Source organism: Leopardus geoffroyi, chromosome C2 (assembly GCF_018350155.1).
Source record: "Leopardus geoffroyi isolate Oge1 chromosome C2, O.geoffroyi_Oge1_pat1.0, whole genome shotgun sequence".
NCBI classification, from domain to species: domain Eukaryota; kingdom Metazoa; phylum Chordata; class Mammalia; order Carnivora; family Felidae; genus Leopardus; species Leopardus geoffroyi.
In genome coordinates this window covers 153,807,164-153,825,294 of record NC_059333.1, presented here as the reverse complement: position 1 = coordinate 153,825,294, position 18,131 = coordinate 153,807,164, and the positions used below count along the sequence as shown (strand labels likewise).

Genomic DNA, 18,131 nt, shown 5'->3' with positions numbered 1-18,131 from the left:
TTTAAAACAGGTCCTGGGGCACAAGGGTGGTTCAGTCGGTTAAGCCCCACAACTAGAGTCCTGAACTAGAAGAGGCTCTGGTGACACTGAGTATGGAGAAAGGGGAATCGAGGATCTGTTAGCACCCTCAGTAACCTAAGCTCATTAGTTTATTCGTAATGAAAAAACCTTGAGAGAAGACAGAAGTCCTTACGGAATCTGTAACTGGTGCACATTTTAAACCAGCCTCCTTTGTTAAGGCATGTGAACACTACCAGCTTCAGTTCTCATTATTCCGACCTGAAGGGTGACGTAAAAATACAAACCCGAGCCCTATGTGCCACTACCGTCAGATGCCTTTAATACTAGCCTGGTTCACAGAAATGTGCAGTGTGCACGGGAAGAACGCCTACAGTTTTGAGGTAAAATCCAGATGACAAGACTCAGTAAAGAACGTTCCATGGAAAGAACAGGGAACCGTCCCTGAAGAGAAAGTGGAACCATTCCCTTTGGAAGAGACAAATCTGTTGTATCTCAAAAGAAGCAGGATCAGGTTCTACCACGTAGAGCTTCCAAAAAGTTGACAGGGCATCTCAGCAGCGGCCCTCCGGGAGCCCAGCGGGGCACAGGCTGAGCGGCCCAGGCGGCGCGAGGAGGGGTCACCTCACGGTGTGCTGGCTCCAGCTGTGGGCCCCCACCCCTCCTACCCCGGGTCCCACTACTACGGCTGCGAAAGAAATATGTAGGAAATCCCCCCGGACTCATGACACCGGTTCCATATTAAAAACAAAAGGCTAACTGCTCTGAAGAGGGTAATTCGCAGAGATTTTCTTCACATCCGAGTTAGCTTCAGGATGTAATTCCAAGTCTAACTTTGTTGTCTTACGTGCCCTGGACTGACTTATTAGACTTCTCGCGGTATTTGTTCTGAACATGCAGCCACCATCTCCACAAACACCTTGATTCTGAGGGCAGACGAGAATCACGGATCCTGCAAAGTGGCTCCATGATAAAAGCCTCTTAAACTGGGTACGTTTAAAGACGCGACTGAACTTCTTAAAAAGCTGTATATTCCAGATTATTTTCCGTGAGGAGGAGGAGAAGAGGGGCAGCGCAAGAGGGACGTGGCTGCCCCGATGTGTTGAAAGGCTCCCGTAACAAAATGAATGTGTCAGGAGCCAGCTGTGGTCAGCAAGAGGGTGTGTTTAATAGGGTCTTGGGCCGACTTCTCCCCCGCACCCCCCGCCGGGCTCGTCTGAGGTTTCATTCCACAAATCAGCAGCAGATGAGATACTTTACACGAGATACAGCACAGGCGATGTTGACGACAAAGAGCCCTACTCTTACCTTAAGAGCGTCAGGCTTTGGACTTCCCCGGCCACATGCAATAAAGCAAGTTTTATATACACTCCCCGTATCCGTATTTTTTCTAACATTTTCTTATATAAATTTAAATATTTTACAAAAAAAGGCTTCTTCCTCCAAACATAGAAATTTGAGTGAAACATACATTCCCCACGTGTGAACCTGTTTCTTCACTAAAATATAAATGCTATCTGATACGAAGGGTAAGTGTCTTTGACCGCTGGAGAGGACTGAGTCTGAATTGCACCGTGGAGAAGGCACTTGTGTTTCCCGAGGTCTCCAGCCAAGTATCTCACGGGGCGCTCACAGAACCGCCGTCCTCTCGCCGTGACGAGAGCCCCGTCACGGAGGCCGCTGGGGGAAATGGTGAGTAAACTCGATTCTACAATTATGGAAATAAAAAGTAAAAACAGCACGGACCAGTTCTTAGTCTAGAATCAAATTACAAACGAAATCCAAAGCGTTCATTCATGAAGATTCAAACCTGTTTCATTCTCTCATAAATTATAAAATACAAAGGTGGCTATTTTACTGACAAGACTCAAACAGTACAGAAGGGGGTTTGTGTCAGTGGACAGAAAGTCCCTCTGGGCGGGACCCCGGGCGCGGCTCCCGGGCGGAGGGGCGCCTCCTACTGCTGGGCCAGAAGTGCTGTCCTGTTGGCCTTCATCTTTTCCAGCCGCTTGGCCAGGTGGCTGTTGGTCATCTCCACCTCCTCGATCTTGTCCAGTGCCGTTCGTAACTGCGGACAGGGAGAGCCCAGTCACTTGACACGGTCACACACAAAACCCGGTGCCACTTCAATGCCCCTGTCTGCGAGACGGGACCCGCTGGCGGCGCTGAAAGGGGACACTAAGCGTGGATCACAGAAAGGACAGACATACGGCAGGTGGAGGAACAGACCGGCGCTAAAACAAAAGGGAAACCTCTCCTTTTCCTTAGTCTCGAACTGACCAAAACATCCAATGCAAATGGCAGTCACCGTGCAGGTCAAAACCCACCACGGAACAGGGAGAGACCCACCGCTGTTCCCTTAGGACTGGACCCAGGATTCAACTCCCGACGCCGCGAAGGAGCTTTACGTTTTAGGAACGTGAGCGCGCAAAAGCAGGTACCTCTCGCTGTAGCTTCCTCTTCTCCGCCTTCAGTTCATCTTCCACTTTCTCCGCATTCTCGGCGGCGGTCTTATACCTCAGCACCTGGCCCTCGAGTCGGCTGACCTGTCAACAAGAGAACACGGGCCTCTGCTAACGGGCACCGGGAGCCCTTTGCTTGCAGCCACCATGGAAACGCAGCGTCATTACAAATCCCAAGTTGTCCCCTCACGGTGAGTCATGGGGCCTCTCGGAACCCAGCGGCTATTTATAGATGAGGAAGTGTCCCCTGAGAGGGTTACAGCTGGACAGTCAACATAGGGCCAATTTCCCACGTCAGGTTTACGATGGACATATTGTTTAAGTGCCAAAGTAACACTGCAGGATCAGACACACTAAGTGGAAAAGCTTTTAGACCTCTTGAAACGTAGAATAAGGGATTTTCAAACTAAGAGACTTCCTGAAGTCCCCTGAAATATCTGGAAAAAACAGAACTACAGCTACGGTTTTCTACGTTTTCAATAGCGAACGGAAGGCTGAAGTGCCCTTCGGGGTCTCTTCTGCTGGCTTTCTTCTTTACTACAGAGCTTCTACAGAGACCCAACTGCAGAGACAGCCAACCCAAAGAAACCTAGGTACTCCTGGAGTCGGCCACTTAGATGTTGCAAAGGGACTTTAAACCTCTCGCCACCATACTGAGAAGGTACTTACGTTTTGTTCCAACGTGGTTATATCCTGTTCTGCTTTTGAAAGCTTAAATTTGTATTCACTAATTTGTCTATTGGCATCTCCTAGAACAGAAGAAGACAATGAATCCTCTCCCGGAGGGAGTGAAGGTGTGACCCATGAGGCGCTGACACCCGCTGCAGCCCGGGAGAGGACGATGCGGTCTCCAAGACAGAAACGAATGCCCCCAGGGCAGCCACAGCATCTCCAGCGGCCCGGGGCCCTGGAACCACCGATCCAAGCCTCCCTTGGACCGGGGAGAAGAAAATGTACCCTTCACCCCACGATGTGCGTAGGCTGAACGTGGAGCAAGGAGCCCTGTCGGTGCCTCAGTGGCCCTGCCAACCTTGACCTGCTGACCCCCGTCCAGGAGCCTCCAGTTTCCTGTACCTTCCCGCCTCCCGGGTTCCCTCCTGCTGCCACACCTCGGGTGCCCCGCTCTCCTACCGCTGACTGACGTCCCCAGCAACCTCCATCATGACTCTCCTTAGTCAACGGTGACTTCTTCCCTGTCGCTTTGATTTGCACTGTCTTTTCTAACACTGACCATGCCTCTGAACGCGGGCCCTGGCTCCGCCTCCCTCGGTCTATCTGCGTCTCGCCGAGGGCTCTGTGCGTGTGCTTAATAAACATTTGCTGAAAGAAATGCTTTTCAGTAACATGTGGGTAATGTGATGGGTCGACTTCTAAATCATTACTTGTACTTCTGACCTAAGCAGCACATCATTTAAAACGAGAAGTTTAGAAATTCTCTCCAGCAAACCAAATTTAACAAAAATCACTCGCCGAGGACCGAGCGATCTTTGACCATGGCTCCTCTAGAGAAACGCCATCCCCGGGCCGGCGGCCTGCTCGCAACCCCCCGCCTAGAACACAGCCTCCCTGCCCGTGGCGCCGGCCCGGCCCCGGGACCTACTCTGCATGTCGATGAACTGCAGGTCTGAACCGTTGTGCAGCCCCGCCAGGTCGGCCGCCGTGCTCTCGCTGCGGGAGCACCTCTGCCGCTCTTCCTCCAGCTGCAGCTTCAGCCTCCGGATCTGCGGCGGAAGGAGGGGTCCGTCACAAGATCCGAAGGACACCGCGGGCCCTCACCGGCCACACGGGTCGTGCACCCAGAACCGGAGTGCCCACCGCGGGGGGCCACACTGCCAGAGGCGCTGGCGACAAGCTGTAAAGCAGCGTCAGAAGGAGCCTGCCCCAGGACCAGGTGTGCCGATCGCAGCAGCCCCATCGTGTGTAGGCGGCCGCAACAGGTCTTTTCAGTGTTCTTCACTACTTTCATCAAATTGCTTTTTTGTTTTTAACTCTTTTATTTATCTTGAGAGAGAGCGAGAGCGAGCGAGTGCACGCACAAGCGGGGGAGGGCCAGAGAGAACCCCAAGCGGCTTCTGCGCTCTGTGCTACGCCCAACGCGGGGCTTGATCTCACAGACCGGGAGATCATGACCGGAGCTGAAATCAAGAGTTGGGCGCCCAACCAACTGAGCCACCCAGGCACCCCTAAAATTCCATTTTTAATAAAATTCCAAGGGGAGTTAGATGCTTTTGCTTTGTCTTAGAATTAGGTTACATGTTCTACGTTAAGTATTCAGGAAACTTAAATATTAAAACTTAAATTCGTATTAAATATTAAAATTGAGAAGTACATTTAATATATTAAATTAGGTATTCCATATTAACATTAAAACTTAAATATTGGCTTAAATATATTAGTATGCAAAAATAACTGCAAATCTGTTTTTGAGTTGGCTACATAGTTGATCTACCTTACTGTGCCCAAAATAAAGGATGCTTATAGTCACTTATTCGTAATAGCTGCACACTGGAAATAACCCAAATGTGACAGGAGGATAAACTAACTGTGGCACATCTAGACAGTGGAATTACTACCCAGCAAGGAGGGAGAGCGGAGTGTGCTGTGTGGAAGACGCCAGACAAAAGAAGAGTAAGTACATAGTGTAGAATTCTAATTATATAAAACTCCAGAAAATGCAGACTAATCCCCAGTGATAGACAGCAGACCAGTGGTTGCCTGGAGAGTTGGGGAGAGGGAGGCTCAGGAAGGAAGGTTCACCAAGGGACACAGAAACTTGAGCGTTACAAATATTTCCACCATGTTGACTGTGGTCGTGGTGTCACCGGTATCGTTAAGGGTTGAGCAGTGTCCTTGCAAAATTCATACGAAGTTCTAACTCCCGGTACCTCAGAATGTGAACTTACTTGGAAGCGGGAGTCCCTGAAGATGCACTTAGTTAAGTTGAGATGAGGTCATGCCGGAATAGAGTGGGCCCACAATCCAGTACGACTGGTGTCCTTACAAAAAGAATGCCATAAGAAGAGAGACAGAGGGAAGACGCTGTGAAGACACACAGAAGGCTGTGTACGGTCCACGGAATGCCAAAGTCTGCCGGCAAACCACCAGGAGCCAGAAGAGAAGTGTGGAACAGACTGCCCTTCAGAAGCCTCAGAAGGAACCAACCCGGCTACTGCTGCCTCACCTGGGGCATTTTCTCATCTCCAAAACTGCGTAGACAAGAAATTTCTGTTGCCGAGCCAGCCAGTTCGTGCTACTTTGTTATGGCAGCCGCGGAAACGAATACGGTAGCTACATTTCTTTTTACCCTTTACGCACAGGCCGCTTATTCCGTACCAGTTATACCTTCGTAAAGCTGTAGGCTGCTTTAAATTGGCAAAGTGAAGAAACTAAAAAATCCAACAAAAAGGAACTCTGGGTTGGAAAAAGACAAGGCCCGGTGGAGACAGGAGCCCCGCACATGGGGAACAAGGAGATGAGGCGAATGGACACGTACCTCATGCTCAGGCCTCCGGTGCAGCCTCAGTTCCCAGAATGCTGATGGCGAGGCTGGTACCCGCACAGGGGGGACCCGGGCACGTCTCCCTAGAAGACCATCTGCCTAGTCTAAAGACCGACACACCCGAACGAAACACCCTGCCACATCAACTTCACCAAGACACTGACATACGCTTAAAGCTTCCCACTGGCATTTTAGCTCTCCCTGAAACGTAAGGCCGAATGATACACATTAAAAAGCATCTGTTTGGAAATGAACTATGCAGACAGAAGCAATCAGAAAACAAAGCAATGAGCTATCAGGATAAGTGAAAATAACTGCAGAAACCGAAACCCAACAGAAGTATTCAAAGATAAAGTTAAGAACGTTTTTTAAAAAGTAGAGCAAAAGAGGGGTGCCTGGGTAGCTCAGTCAGTTAAGCATCCGACTCGATTTCAGCTCAGGTCACGATCTCACGGTTTGTGGGTTCGAGCCCTGTGTTGGGCTCCCCGCTGACAGTGTGGAGACTACTTGGGTTTCTCTCTCTTTCCCTCACTCTCTGCCCCTCCCCCACTTATGCACTTGCTCTCTTGCGCTCTCTCAAATTAAGTAAATAAACTTAAAAAAAAAAAAAAAAGCGAAAGAGATCAAAAGGGATGGGGAAACCAGAGAAACAAAAAGGTTAAAACACTGGTCCCAGGGGTCTATTGCCCCCTCCCCCAGAAATCAGAGCCACGTTTCCCCAAATGCCTATTACTCTTAGCAGCAGAGGTCTGGGGAGCACCACAGCTCAGAACTACGATGGGGAGCTGCCTCTGGGACCAAGATGTGAGTCTCTCCAGGCCTCCTTCACCATTCATCGTCAAGGGTCAAGGGTGAACGCGATGATCAGGGGTCCAGGTGGAAGAGAAGGCTTCCCTCGCTGTGACCCCATCAATAGTGGCCAGGGGAATCCTCGAGGACCAAGTACGCCACTCCCCCAATGGGGAAAGGGCGAGCTCTGCACTGGGAGGAAAGCCATGCTTCCCAGACACTTCCACCCTTTCAACACAGACGGTCGCCATCACCGTCTGCCTTGAGTGAACCAGGACTAGTCTTTCGTTATCCCCATCATCGTCACGTCCATCTCAAGAACAGTCATCCTCCTTCTACGCTCTTTCCTAAAGGGCTCTGTACAACAACTCCTCACCCTTCCCAAAGGCTGGAACTCTGGGTTACCATTTCCCCCTCATCCTCAGTCTCTTCTCGGAGCCGTCTCCTCATCTAGTGCACTAGCAGAAAAACGCTCTCCCCTGAGAAGCTCCCTCTGCAGCCCTCTGGCCTTCTGGAGATTGCTTCCACAGTCCTCCTACCACTGAGCCTGAGAACAGAACACATGACCTGCTTTCTGTGCTGTGTCTCAACTATTCTCCCTCGGTGCTCCCCAACACTCCTCTTTTCTGACCTCTTCCCCTCTAATTCCACTCACCTGCCACCCCTCCTCACTGCCAGTGCCCCACTCCTGCTTCACCATTTAGCTCCTGAACCTCACTCCCTCGAGAATAGCCTTGGCAATTTCAAGATACATGTAAGTAGAGGAGTGCTCTACAACTGATGTCAGTTTCTAGAAAACCTCCTCTCCAAGGATCCTGCCATCTATCACCACTCTCTCATGGTCACATGCTAGATCTCCTACTAGATGAGGGTAGTCCCTGCATAAGTCAGTCCCATTCTCTTCTTTCTAACCTCTCTTGCCGATCTTTCCAGCTCCCTCTCTCAGGACCCAGAATCCCCAAAGCCTTCAATCCCACCGGCACCTCCCATCTTCTTTCCACTGGGTCCTGACATCTTCCCCGGATTACCCATTAGCGTCATTACCCACCTAATCTCTGGGGCCGTGGTTTTCCGCCCTCACCTCCTCTGCCCAGTTACACTCCCTGGTAAAATCCAACTCCACCCACCCATGCCGGCACCTGTGCCACTCGATGTGACTGCAGACACACACGCGGTAGGCGTGTTCACACAAACCTCTGACATCCCGTGTAACCGACATGCTCGTTATGTGTGCTGTTTACTGTCTGCTCTTCTTCCACAAGAATGTAAGGGCTACTCGTGCAGGAATTCTTTAACTGCTGTGTTCACTGAAATATGCCAAATGCCTGCTAAACAGTGCGTTCTCTTTAAACATTTGAAAAGACTGAATAGGAGTCAGTCATTCTAGGAGAAGAGAAGATGGGAAGGGAGATCAGTCAAGAAATTTCCCCAGGATTGAAGGACAGGAATTCCTACAACTGACAGGGGCCCATACCACGCATGACAACTCCAAACCACATCACTGTGAAATTTCCAAACACTAAGGGAAAAGTGTGATATAAACAGCCAGAGAGGGTTCTACAGAAGGAGTCACATACAGAAGATGAAAAATCAGAATGCCCTTGAAATCTTTAACAGCCATACCGGAAGCCAGAGAACAATGAAGCAACTTCTAAAAAAAAAAAAAAAAAAAAGGAAGGAAAATGACTGTCATGAAAAATTCTATACCTAAACTGTTAATCAAGTGAGAGAGTAAAATGAAAACATTATCAGGCCTCCAAAGTTAAGAAAAATTTACAGCCCATATACACCTTTCTCAGGAAGTTACTGGGGGACAGACCAAAAAGAGAACGAATAAAAAAGGAGGAAGTCATAAGGCCTTGCAAAAGGGAATCCAACCTGAGCCACAGCAGAGGAAAGCCTAGGTGGCAACGAAGGGCAGTCCGGCTCTGCACGGAGGGAGCAGGCCATTAAGTTCCCAGGGGCACAGGTCGTGCTCCAAGAATCAAGGAGTGGAACTGAGGGGCGCCTGGGTGGCTCAGTCAGTTAAGTGTCTGACTTCGCCTCAGGTCATGATCTCGTGGTCCGTGAGTTCGAGCCCCACGTCAGGCTCTGTGCTGACGGCTCGGAGCCTGGAACCTGCTTCGGATTCTGTGTCTCCCTCTCTCTCTCTGCCCCTCCCATGCTCATGCTCTGTCTCTCTCTCTCTCAAAAATAAGTAAACATTTAAAAAAAAAAAAAAAAGTGGAATTGAGAGAATACATGGTGGATCTGAAAACGCTAACAGCAGATTTCACTACCGTTGCAGACTCTGTAGCCAAATTGGTCATAAATACACAGGAAACCAAGCAAAGGAAAAGCAAAGGCATGCTATGAACTCTGGGGGAGCCGGAGCCTCGAAGGAGAGGGAAGGCAGCCCTGGAATGTGGCCGGGCTCCAACGGCGAGTGGCGCTCGCAAGTCCTGATAAAACTAAAACGCGCGGGCCGGGCGTGCTGTTCCTTCCGGAGGAGGATGGGGGCACAGGACAGAAGGCCAGAGGGGAGCTTCTACAGAGGGAGGCCAACAGAGAATGCCCAGAAGCAACTGAGCGTGTGGGACGGAGATGCACAAGAGCAGTACGCATCGAAAGACTCTGCCAGACCAGGTGGGCACGGTCAGGGGTGAGGGTGGGGAGGCAGGGCAGGGAGCTCCTGTCTTCACTACGAGCTCTGTGAAACTATTTAACTCCTTCGACTCCATGTCCTGTAAATTTTTTTAAAAGAACAGGAAACAACAAAGAGACAAAATGGGCATCATCTTTTTACCCTTCAAATGTTGCTTGAGTACTGATGTTTGAAGTAAGCACCCTTCTTTCTTGTGTACATTTTAATTCGCTAACGTTTTACCCTGTGATTTAGTCCATTACGACCAACATTACCTTCCAATGAGAAGAATGCCTTTACCTGTGATAGTAGCTCTTCCTTTTCTCCAGCAAGTTTTCGTAGCCTGACGTCTAAAAAAAATTGGAAAAGGCTGTAAACCAAATTTGTAATGATATAGTACTGGAACAATTAAAAATAATTCTTGAAATTCAAAAACAACAAACATAATCTGATAAACAGCTCACAGCTTTCTATTGAAGAGCTTCGAAGGAAATGCTTCAGTTAATGGTATTAAGGAAAAGTACTTAAATATTCAACACATATTTCCACATAGCTGATGGTTATCAAGGCACTAAATACAACATTTGCTCCAAGGGCAGTGATTTTCCATTTAAAGACAAACCAAAGTACAAAGATCACTTCCTTGTTTCAAAATGTGCAAGCTTTCTCCGTAGGCAGACGACTCGAGCTGCCGGGGTGTTCTCGCAGGCTTGATGAAGCCTCCCAGGAGCAAACATGATGTGGGGGAGAGGGGGCCTGGGCGGGGAGGCTGGACAGGGGAAGCAGGAACTCAGTGCCGAAGAAGCCAAAGGCCCACGCGGGCCAGTGGGGGCACACGGGGACCAACCCTGAGCCGAAGGCAGTCAAGGGCTGGTCCGAGGCGCGGCAGCTGGGTCGCCGGGGCTCGCTCCCGGCCCGAGAGGAAGGCGGCTGCTTCCCCGGCATGCGTCAAAACTGGATCCTGGGCGCCTGGGTGGCTCTGGCGATTAAGCGTCCGGCTTCGGCTCAGGTCACGATCTCGAGGCTCGTGAGGTCAAGCCCGAGCCCCGCGTCGGACTCTGTGCTGACAGCTCGGAGCCTGGAGCCTGCTTTGGATTCTGGGTCTCCCTCTCTCTCTCTCTGCCCCCCACACTGTTCGCGCTCTGTCTTTCCCTCAAAAACATTTAAAAAACAACTAACAAAGAAAACAACTGGCTCTTGGCCTGAGGGAGGACCACAGATGAGTAAAAGCAGCAGCCGACACCAAGCCAGCACCTCCCACAACCAACCGGGGTCCCGCTAAATGCAAGTGCTGCTTTCCTCAGCACCTGTCAGATCAACAGAGGACACCCTGAGCGGCCCCCAGCCACACATTCAGCGCATTCTCTAGAGCGGCTCCCACTGCCTCGCCCGCGTCTGCTGTATCAAAGTGCTCTGTTTCTGCAATTCTGTGCATTAGAGGATGTGCTTACTAACTCTAAAAATGTTCCACTCCTCTGGGAAACCTACAATATCTATGACAACGAAAAAAAGATTTTTTTAAACAAAAAAGTGAGCTGATGATAGAGTTTCTGCCATTTTCCTTCCTCTAGAGCAGGATCTTAGTGGAGCCAATGGATGCACACCCGTGTGCTTTCCTGGGAGAGGTGTTATGAAAGTCTCGAGGGCTTAAATTTAAGAGGCTTAGATGTCAAGAGGCCCAGAGGCCCTGCTCTGGAAAGAACACTCCTGTAAGACCTGTCTTCTTGGTCATCTGCGGTGGCAAAGAGCTGCAGAACCGCAGGATAAGGAGCAGAGCAGAAAACCAGATTCTCTAGGAAGAAGAAACTTAAAACATACTTGGGAGCCGCCTACCAGCCCGCTGGTTCCCTGGGGTGCCTGTGCTGGATTATCTCCTCCAGGAAGATTTGTATTTAGGTGAATAAGCAATGCGTATACACCAACAGTGCCTCTCCCCAGGGGCCTTACAATGACCCAGATGCTGGTTTCCCAAGGTCAAGGATGCCTGGAGACAACGTGCCCAGATTTCTTCCTGTTAAGGATTTAGATACACCTCAGATGGCCCTTGTGTCGTTTTTGTTTTCCAAGATGGGACATGAATAAGCCGGAAGTCTTACGAGGACGACATTAAATCCCAGTCGACACAGCAGCGGCCGGTGCCTTACCTAGCGGACCTTCTCCTGCAGACTCCAAGACCTGAGCAGCCTCCTGGGACACCACAGTGATGGCTCCAACCACCGGTTCATGATGGACGTCACCATTGGGGGTGCCATCAGGGATTATAACTAAGCCATGCTTCTGTGGAGAAGGCAAAACCCACCGTCACAAAACACGGCTCACGCAGAGGCGGTACGTCCTGTGACAGACAGGACGTGTGCCACGGGTAACACCTGGTGAGAACTAGTTACATGGAGCAGAGCTCTGCGGAAGAAGTGGCTTACTCCTGTCTACCGTGCACTGGAGAATGAGCACTGGTTTGTCTTTGGGCTAGGAAAGATAACCAGATGAGAGGGAAGAATAAAGCAGCGAGGGAGACTTAACTCCGGGCCAAAGCTAACGTACCTCTCCTGTCTTCACCGTCTCCTTCGGGTCAGCCAGCTGCTCTCTGAGCGCATCTCGCTCATTCCTAAGGCAGGCAATGTATTCTCTCTGTTTCTCTAGGGCCTGGTTTTAGACAGGGTAGCAAGGGAAAGAATGGCACAGAAAAAGAGCGAGTGAAAGAGGGAGCAGAGAGCACCTAATTCAAATAAACACAGGTAAGGGCATAAAAGACAAGGGAGCAGTAAAAGCTTGGAAACCGGCAGTTAGGTAGACACGGGAGGAAATACAAAGTCTTGGGGACACACGTCTCCACAGGAGAGTTTTAACAGAAACTGGTTAATCGTGCATAAATTCGCCAAAGCATGCTTATCCCATCAGGCAGGAGAGCTGATCTTTCTTTTCCAGTCGATGAAAAGAAAAAAAAAAAAAAAAAAAGACAGGAAAAGGAAGATGAAGACAGCAATAATATTAAAATGAAGTTTTCCTTACTGATCTCCTTACTACATTTTCATCTGGTGACCAATACAAACAAATACATCTCACGTTTAACTAAAATACTTCATTCAAGAACATAGTGAGGTTTAATTCAAAAAATTAATTTAATTTAAACTTTTTTTTAAGTCAGAAAATTTCAATGGCCCTGGAAGAAAAAACACCAGTATGCACAAGGTATTTTAATTCAATACTGGCCGTAGTGATTGTTCTCTAAGCAGTGTGGCAAAATATTCCTCAAATACCACCTAATTCAAAATAGCTAACCTCCAAAGGGATCCCCAAGGACCTGTTTTTTGTTAATTTACTTAAATACAATTAAGAATCATCTGGTGTTCTGATGCACCTTTCTGAATGTGAAAACCGAAACTAAAATACTGACAAAACCAAAGGAGTCCGCGTACGGAGCGCAGCAGAATAAGGGTTTGGGGATCAGGCTTTTGAGTGGTGGCAGGTCCCGACTTACCTATGCCTCAGACTCCCCATCTGAAAAGCAGAAGGGACAACAGCAGCCCCGCCCCAGGTACACGGTGTGGGCACTGCTGCAGCACCAGAGCCCCGGGGAAAGCTCCGGAAAAGCCGCCCCCCGCCCGCCGTTTGCACCTGGAGCCCCCCACCACTGCCTGCACCTCACAACCGTCAGAGCTGAGGAGCCGAGGGTGGCGGTGGGAGAAGCGGGCATGCAAGCGGGAGAAGCAGGTGACAAACCAAACCTGCCCCAGGTAATGAAATAACCCAGACTTCAAAACGTACCCCAGGCAAGCAGTCTATGCGGACAGCTGACGGGTGACTATTTTTAAAAGCCTCTCTCTACACGTGTTCGTATATTTAATATTTTCTACCCACAACCCCATTAATCCAAGAAATTAAACTACAACAGGTAACCCTGCTCTCTCGGTTTAGTGGGCTAGAAATGAGCCAACTACTTCATTACTGACTGGGGAACAGGTGGACGATGTTCTGTATCCTTATAAATCCTACTGTGCACCCAAACTGGCAGTCAGTAAATAAGGGATGCTAGCAATGACCTCTGTGCAGCTCCAACTATACAGCAGGCGCTGCTACAAAGACATAAAATCTGCCCTAATATGTTTACATATATAATCTCTCCCTTATATATCCTGTACTTGTGTTATCCCCATTTCACAGATGAGAAAATGGAGGCCCAGAGAGGTTATGCTTTTCTTGCCCAAAGTCCCAGTAAGTGCCAATGCCAGTTCTTTTCAGTTCCAAAGCCTTTGCATACTTTTTCTGTATCACAGCCCTAAAAAAGCCACAATTACATTTCCTTACTGTCGTCTCAATGTTGCTGGAAAAGCAGTGTATAAGGGCAAGTCCTACTCCTTGCTAACCCAAACTGCAACGTCAAGATCTCATTTCTTTTCAACAATTTACATTCACACCATATGGTGTGTCTTAAGTCTGCCTATAAGTTGATACTTTGAGTTTCTAGCATCATGAGGCATTTACCCTGACCCTTCACGCTAATACTCCCATGCCATTCCATTAATGACAAGTGTCACATCAGGACAAAAAAGCACAAGCAATACTTTCCCATCTGTTGACAGACACCCGGATCTCCGCTGGGTTAGAATCTGTGGGTTATTGGTATCTGCGTGCACAGTTACGCGTGCATCAGCACACACAGCTGGGTCAGTGATCACGGCCACGACATGCTCCACAGAAACACCACCACTGAATATACACGGTCTCTCAGGAACAGACCAATTTGAAACTGGACATTCTAGCAAATGCTGGTACATGCCATTCGCTCCTCTTTCTACGTTTTCTGGCGATGGACAGCTTTACTTTTGGACTTTTTAAACTTCGTCTTCCCATAATTATGGACGGGAAAATAAAATACATCCTATAAGTTCTCCCACTTCACCACGAAGTTTGGAGACTACCAAAATACCTTATAATTGGAACAAATGTACTCACGCCAGACCTGAAATCCTCTGTAGTACCTGACCATAAAACCACTACCCTGTGTTTGCATTCAGTAATAGCTCATACAGCAGATTTTTTTCTTAGGGTAAAAAGTACATGCTTGCGGAGATCTAAAGAATTCTTTACCCCTGACCTAACCTCAAATTCTAGTGTCAAGAAGTCTGGAAGATACGTATAACAGGCTGCACTTTTGGGCAACAGGTTAACTCTCCATATAATTGCACAGAGGCAGAAATATCTTTCGTCAGAATGGGAGTGAGTCTCACACTGGGCTATCTAGATCGAAAAGTCCTTTGGATGCATTTATTCTACATGTAGCCACCTGGCACTTAGAGCTGCTTTCGGGCTGTGTGCATGACTACAAGGATCAATGAAGGAAGAACTAAAGAGAACCAAACTGTAGCATGAAAATAATGGCCATGTTCCTTTATTAAGTTACTAACTTGAAATCTTGAAAATGAAGCTAGAGGCAAGTGGTGCATTAGGGAGTCACTGACTGTTGAAAACACGTCTTGGGTAAGTCATGGGAGGACCACATCAGGATGGCTATCAGAAAAACGGAAAACAGGTGTTGGTAATGGAACCCCTACGCAGTGCTTGATGGGAATGTGAAATGGGGCAGTGGCTGTGGAATACAGTGTGGCTGGTCCCCAAAAAACTTAAACATACCATCGCCATATTATGCAGCAATTCCACTCCTGGGTATACAGCCGAAGAAATGAAAGCAGGGTCACAAAGAGGTATTTGCAAACTCATGTTCACAGCAGCATTATTCACAACAGCCAAAAGGTGGAAGCCAACCACGGGTCTGTCCACCAACAGACGAGTGGATGAACAAAACGTGGTGCATCCGGACAACGAAATATTTCTCATTTGGTCTTAAAAAGGAAGGGCATTCTGACACCTGCCCCACCACAGAGAAGCCTTGAGGACCCGATGGGAAGTGAAATAAGGCAGTCACAGAAGGACAAAGGCCGTCTGATTCCGTCTGATAATTACGTGAGGTGCCTAGAGCAGTAAGTCCGTAGAGACGGAGCGTGGAATGGTGGCTGCCGGGGGCTGGGGAGGAGGGTGGGGAGTTGGCGTTAACGGGCACGGTTTCAGTTGCACAGGGCGAAGGAGCCCTGGAGACGGACCGTGGTGACGGTAGCACAACACTGTGGACATACTCAGGACCACCGAACTCGACGCCGAAAACTGGTTCAAGTGGTAAGCTGTACGTTATTTGTACTTTACCATAATTTAGAAACTTTCCAAGAAAGTCAAAGGAGGGACCAACTACTAATACATGCAACTTGGGTGAATCTCAAGGGAACTGTGCTGAGGGAAAAACATAACCCCAAAGCGTTAAATACTGTATGATTCCATTTCTGTGATAGGGCTCATAATGGCCAAATCGCAGAAATGAGAACAGACTGGCGGCTGCCAGGGCTCGGCGAAGAGTAAGGGAGGTGGTGGACAAGGCCACGAAAGGGCAACTGGAGGGATCCTTCGTGGTGATGAGAATGTTCTGTGCTTTGCCTACATCAAGGTCAATATCCTGGCTGTGGCACTTTGTAAGACGTTACCTTAGGGGAAAAGTGGATGAAGGGCATACAGGATCTCTCTGTATTACTTCTCACAATTGCATGTGAAGCTAGAATTACCTCAAAAAAATTCTTTAAGTGTAACTTTAAAAAAAAAAAAAAAAAGCCAAAGGAACACATTATTCTATACCACACAGAAAGAAGATAGCCACTTAGTCATTCAGTAATGCCAGGAAAACTTAAAAGTCAAAAAATTTGTGTCTCAACTATCAGCACATCTTTTTGGCAGAAAAAAAAATTTTTTTTATTTTGAATAGCTATTTTATTGGACTGTGTGGTTTGGGGTTTTCCTATGGCTGATCCAAAATAATCAGTTTAAATACTAATTACACAAAATGGAAATCATGGACCTATAGATCTGTGCTAAAGAAAATCATGGAAGGTCCTAAAAGAAGACCATTCTGGCTAGTGACCAGACTTCAACCAAACTTTCAAACTACTCCTTAGTGCCACACATTTTTCACATCTCATTTTAAATTCCCCAAGTAAAAATTTCAATGAGATCAGCAGATGACAATCAAAATTTCCAAACTCTTAACTGTTGTTAATTTATATTCCAGAAGGCTCTTCTAATTTGGGGTGGAATTTTAGAAACTCCCTTATTTAAATATTAGAAATTCTAAAAAGGTAGCTTTATTTCTTTAAAACTTTTGGTCTACCAAACTCTTAAGAAGTAATTTTGTTTCCCATGTGTTCATTCCTAAGAGGACAGATCCCTGGAGGGATGAGGAGCACCCGAGAACCCTCCCAACAATGAAGGACATGGACCCAGAGGGCTTCTCGTCCCAGGTCCACGCAGGCGCTCTTGGGGGTCTGTGCCAACTTCCCCCCACGCCACCAAACCTTGTCAAGCAGAAAAGGCTTTTTCACCACAGTCTCAGGACAGGGGCTTCCTCTGTCTGCTGCCTCCCCCGCAGCCCCTTCCTGACGAGGAAAGCGCTGCTCTGGCAGCTGTGGCTGCGTGGAACCCCCGCCGCACGACCCGGAGTCCACGCCAGGAGACGGGGCACGTGTCAAAGGGGTGACACAGGACGAACTGGGGGGCATTTTTCCAGCCCCTTGTGTGCCTGGAATCTACCTGAAGGCCTTAGGGAAAAAGCACTGAGGACTTTCCTCATCGGGGCCCCTGCTTTGGGGAGTCATGGGCTCATAATTAGAGATGACGTCACAGTTTGGCAGCCCTGGGCAATCTCACATTCCTATCCACTTCCGTAACGACGATGATGTTAATCTCCCCTATTTTATTCACCAGGGATTTATGGGATACTAATTACTTGCCCTCTACCCCCCACTCACTGTTCTCTCGCTTCTCATCCAAAATTCTTGCAATGTAAGGATATCAAGTTACCCACAGAGTTTGAATTAAATGCCTGTGGCTGCTTCTGGATAAGAATCCTGGGGAAATAAACTTCCCTAGAAAGTTCCTACTTGTAGGTTTCAGAATCCCACAGTCAGCTAGAAAGAAGAGTTCCTTCCAGGCACGGTATCAGGTTTCCCCCTGGAAGTTTTGTTCTTCTTCTGCTTTTACTCACATTTCCGTGCATAAATGCTCAAAGATAACCCAAAGGACGGGTTTTTAGGAACCTCTAGGTTAAATTCTATTGGTCTGTTCCTCATCAATGAGCTTCAGACCAAAGCCCAATGTCATCTCGTACCCTAATGTTTTTATCTTTCCAAAGAAGTGTCTCCTGGAGGTCAAACACCTCTTTTGTCATGGTGTCTATTTTCTGCTGCATTCGTTGATTCTCCTGCAGAGGAAGAGGGGAGAGAAGTAATAAAAAAGCAGAAAGAAAAATGGAGGGGGTCAGAGGGAGGCAAACAGAACAGAAATAAAGCTGGTAAGGAAACTTTAAAAAGGGAGAAAGAAAGTCTGCGATCAACAGGAAAAGCCAGAGTTGCTTGCTAAAGGGCACGATGACATCCCGTGTCTCGGCGACACTACTCCCCCTGGCTTGCCACAAGGAAACCGGGAGTAGCTGTTGCAACCACAGCTAGGGGGCAGCAGGCCAGGCGGGGCTTCTGTGTGCATGTGGCCCCACGTGTGCTCCTCTGGTAACTGACTCTCCCCAACATGGAACGACTGACGTTTCTAGAGAGGGAGACGCAGGTTTGCTTATGGACAAATGATCCTTATCACCGAGAACAAGCAGTGGTCTTAAACTTCCTTTTTTGAAGCACAGCTGAAGAATACA

The 18,131-nt window shown here is 48.4% G+C and overlaps 2 protein-coding genes across 34 annotated transcripts in view; one reads left to right on the top strand and one right to left on the bottom strand.

The window, feature by feature from the left end:
• The window catches only part of MLH1 (mutL homolog 1), a 49,109-nt gene extending 45,299 nt beyond the window's left edge, over positions 1–3,810 (top strand). Inside the window, exons 20-21 of one of the 5 annotated variants that reach the window (XR_006701023.1) lie at positions 3,024–3,141; positions 3,234–3,810. The gene's annotated coding sequence lies outside the window, so the exon portion shown is untranslated. Of the gene's footprint in view, positions 1–285; positions 3,142–3,233 lie in introns of all 5 variants that reach the window. The other 4 variants (XR_006701021.1, XR_006701020.1, XR_006701024.1 and 1 more) reach the window with 4 other exon arrangements.
• Positions 1,165–18,131, bottom strand: part of LRRFIP2 (LRR binding FLII interacting protein 2) — a 105,399-nt gene continuing 88,432 nt past the window's right edge. For 15 of the 29 annotated variants that reach the window (XM_045436601.1, XM_045436600.1, XM_045436608.1 and 12 more), the window contains 8 exons: positions 17,595–17,687; positions 11,933–12,034; positions 11,536–11,668; positions 9,692–9,741; positions 4,081–4,201; positions 3,150–3,229; positions 2,460–2,564; positions 1,165–2,086 (listed from right to left, as the gene is read on the bottom strand). In XM_045436601.1, the coding sequence (XP_045292557.1) occupies positions 1,976–2,086; positions 2,460–2,564; positions 3,150–3,229; positions 4,081–4,201; positions 9,692–9,741; positions 11,536–11,668; positions 11,933–12,034; positions 17,595–17,687 (795 nt within the window). In that variant the 3' untranslated portion in view covers positions 1,165–1,975. The remainder of the gene's footprint in view (positions 2,087–2,459; positions 2,565–3,149; positions 3,230–4,080; positions 4,202–9,691; positions 9,742–11,535; positions 11,669–11,932; positions 12,035–17,594; positions 17,688–18,131) is intronic. The other 14 variants (XM_045436609.1, XM_045436616.1, XM_045436620.1 and 11 more) reach the window with 3 other exon arrangements.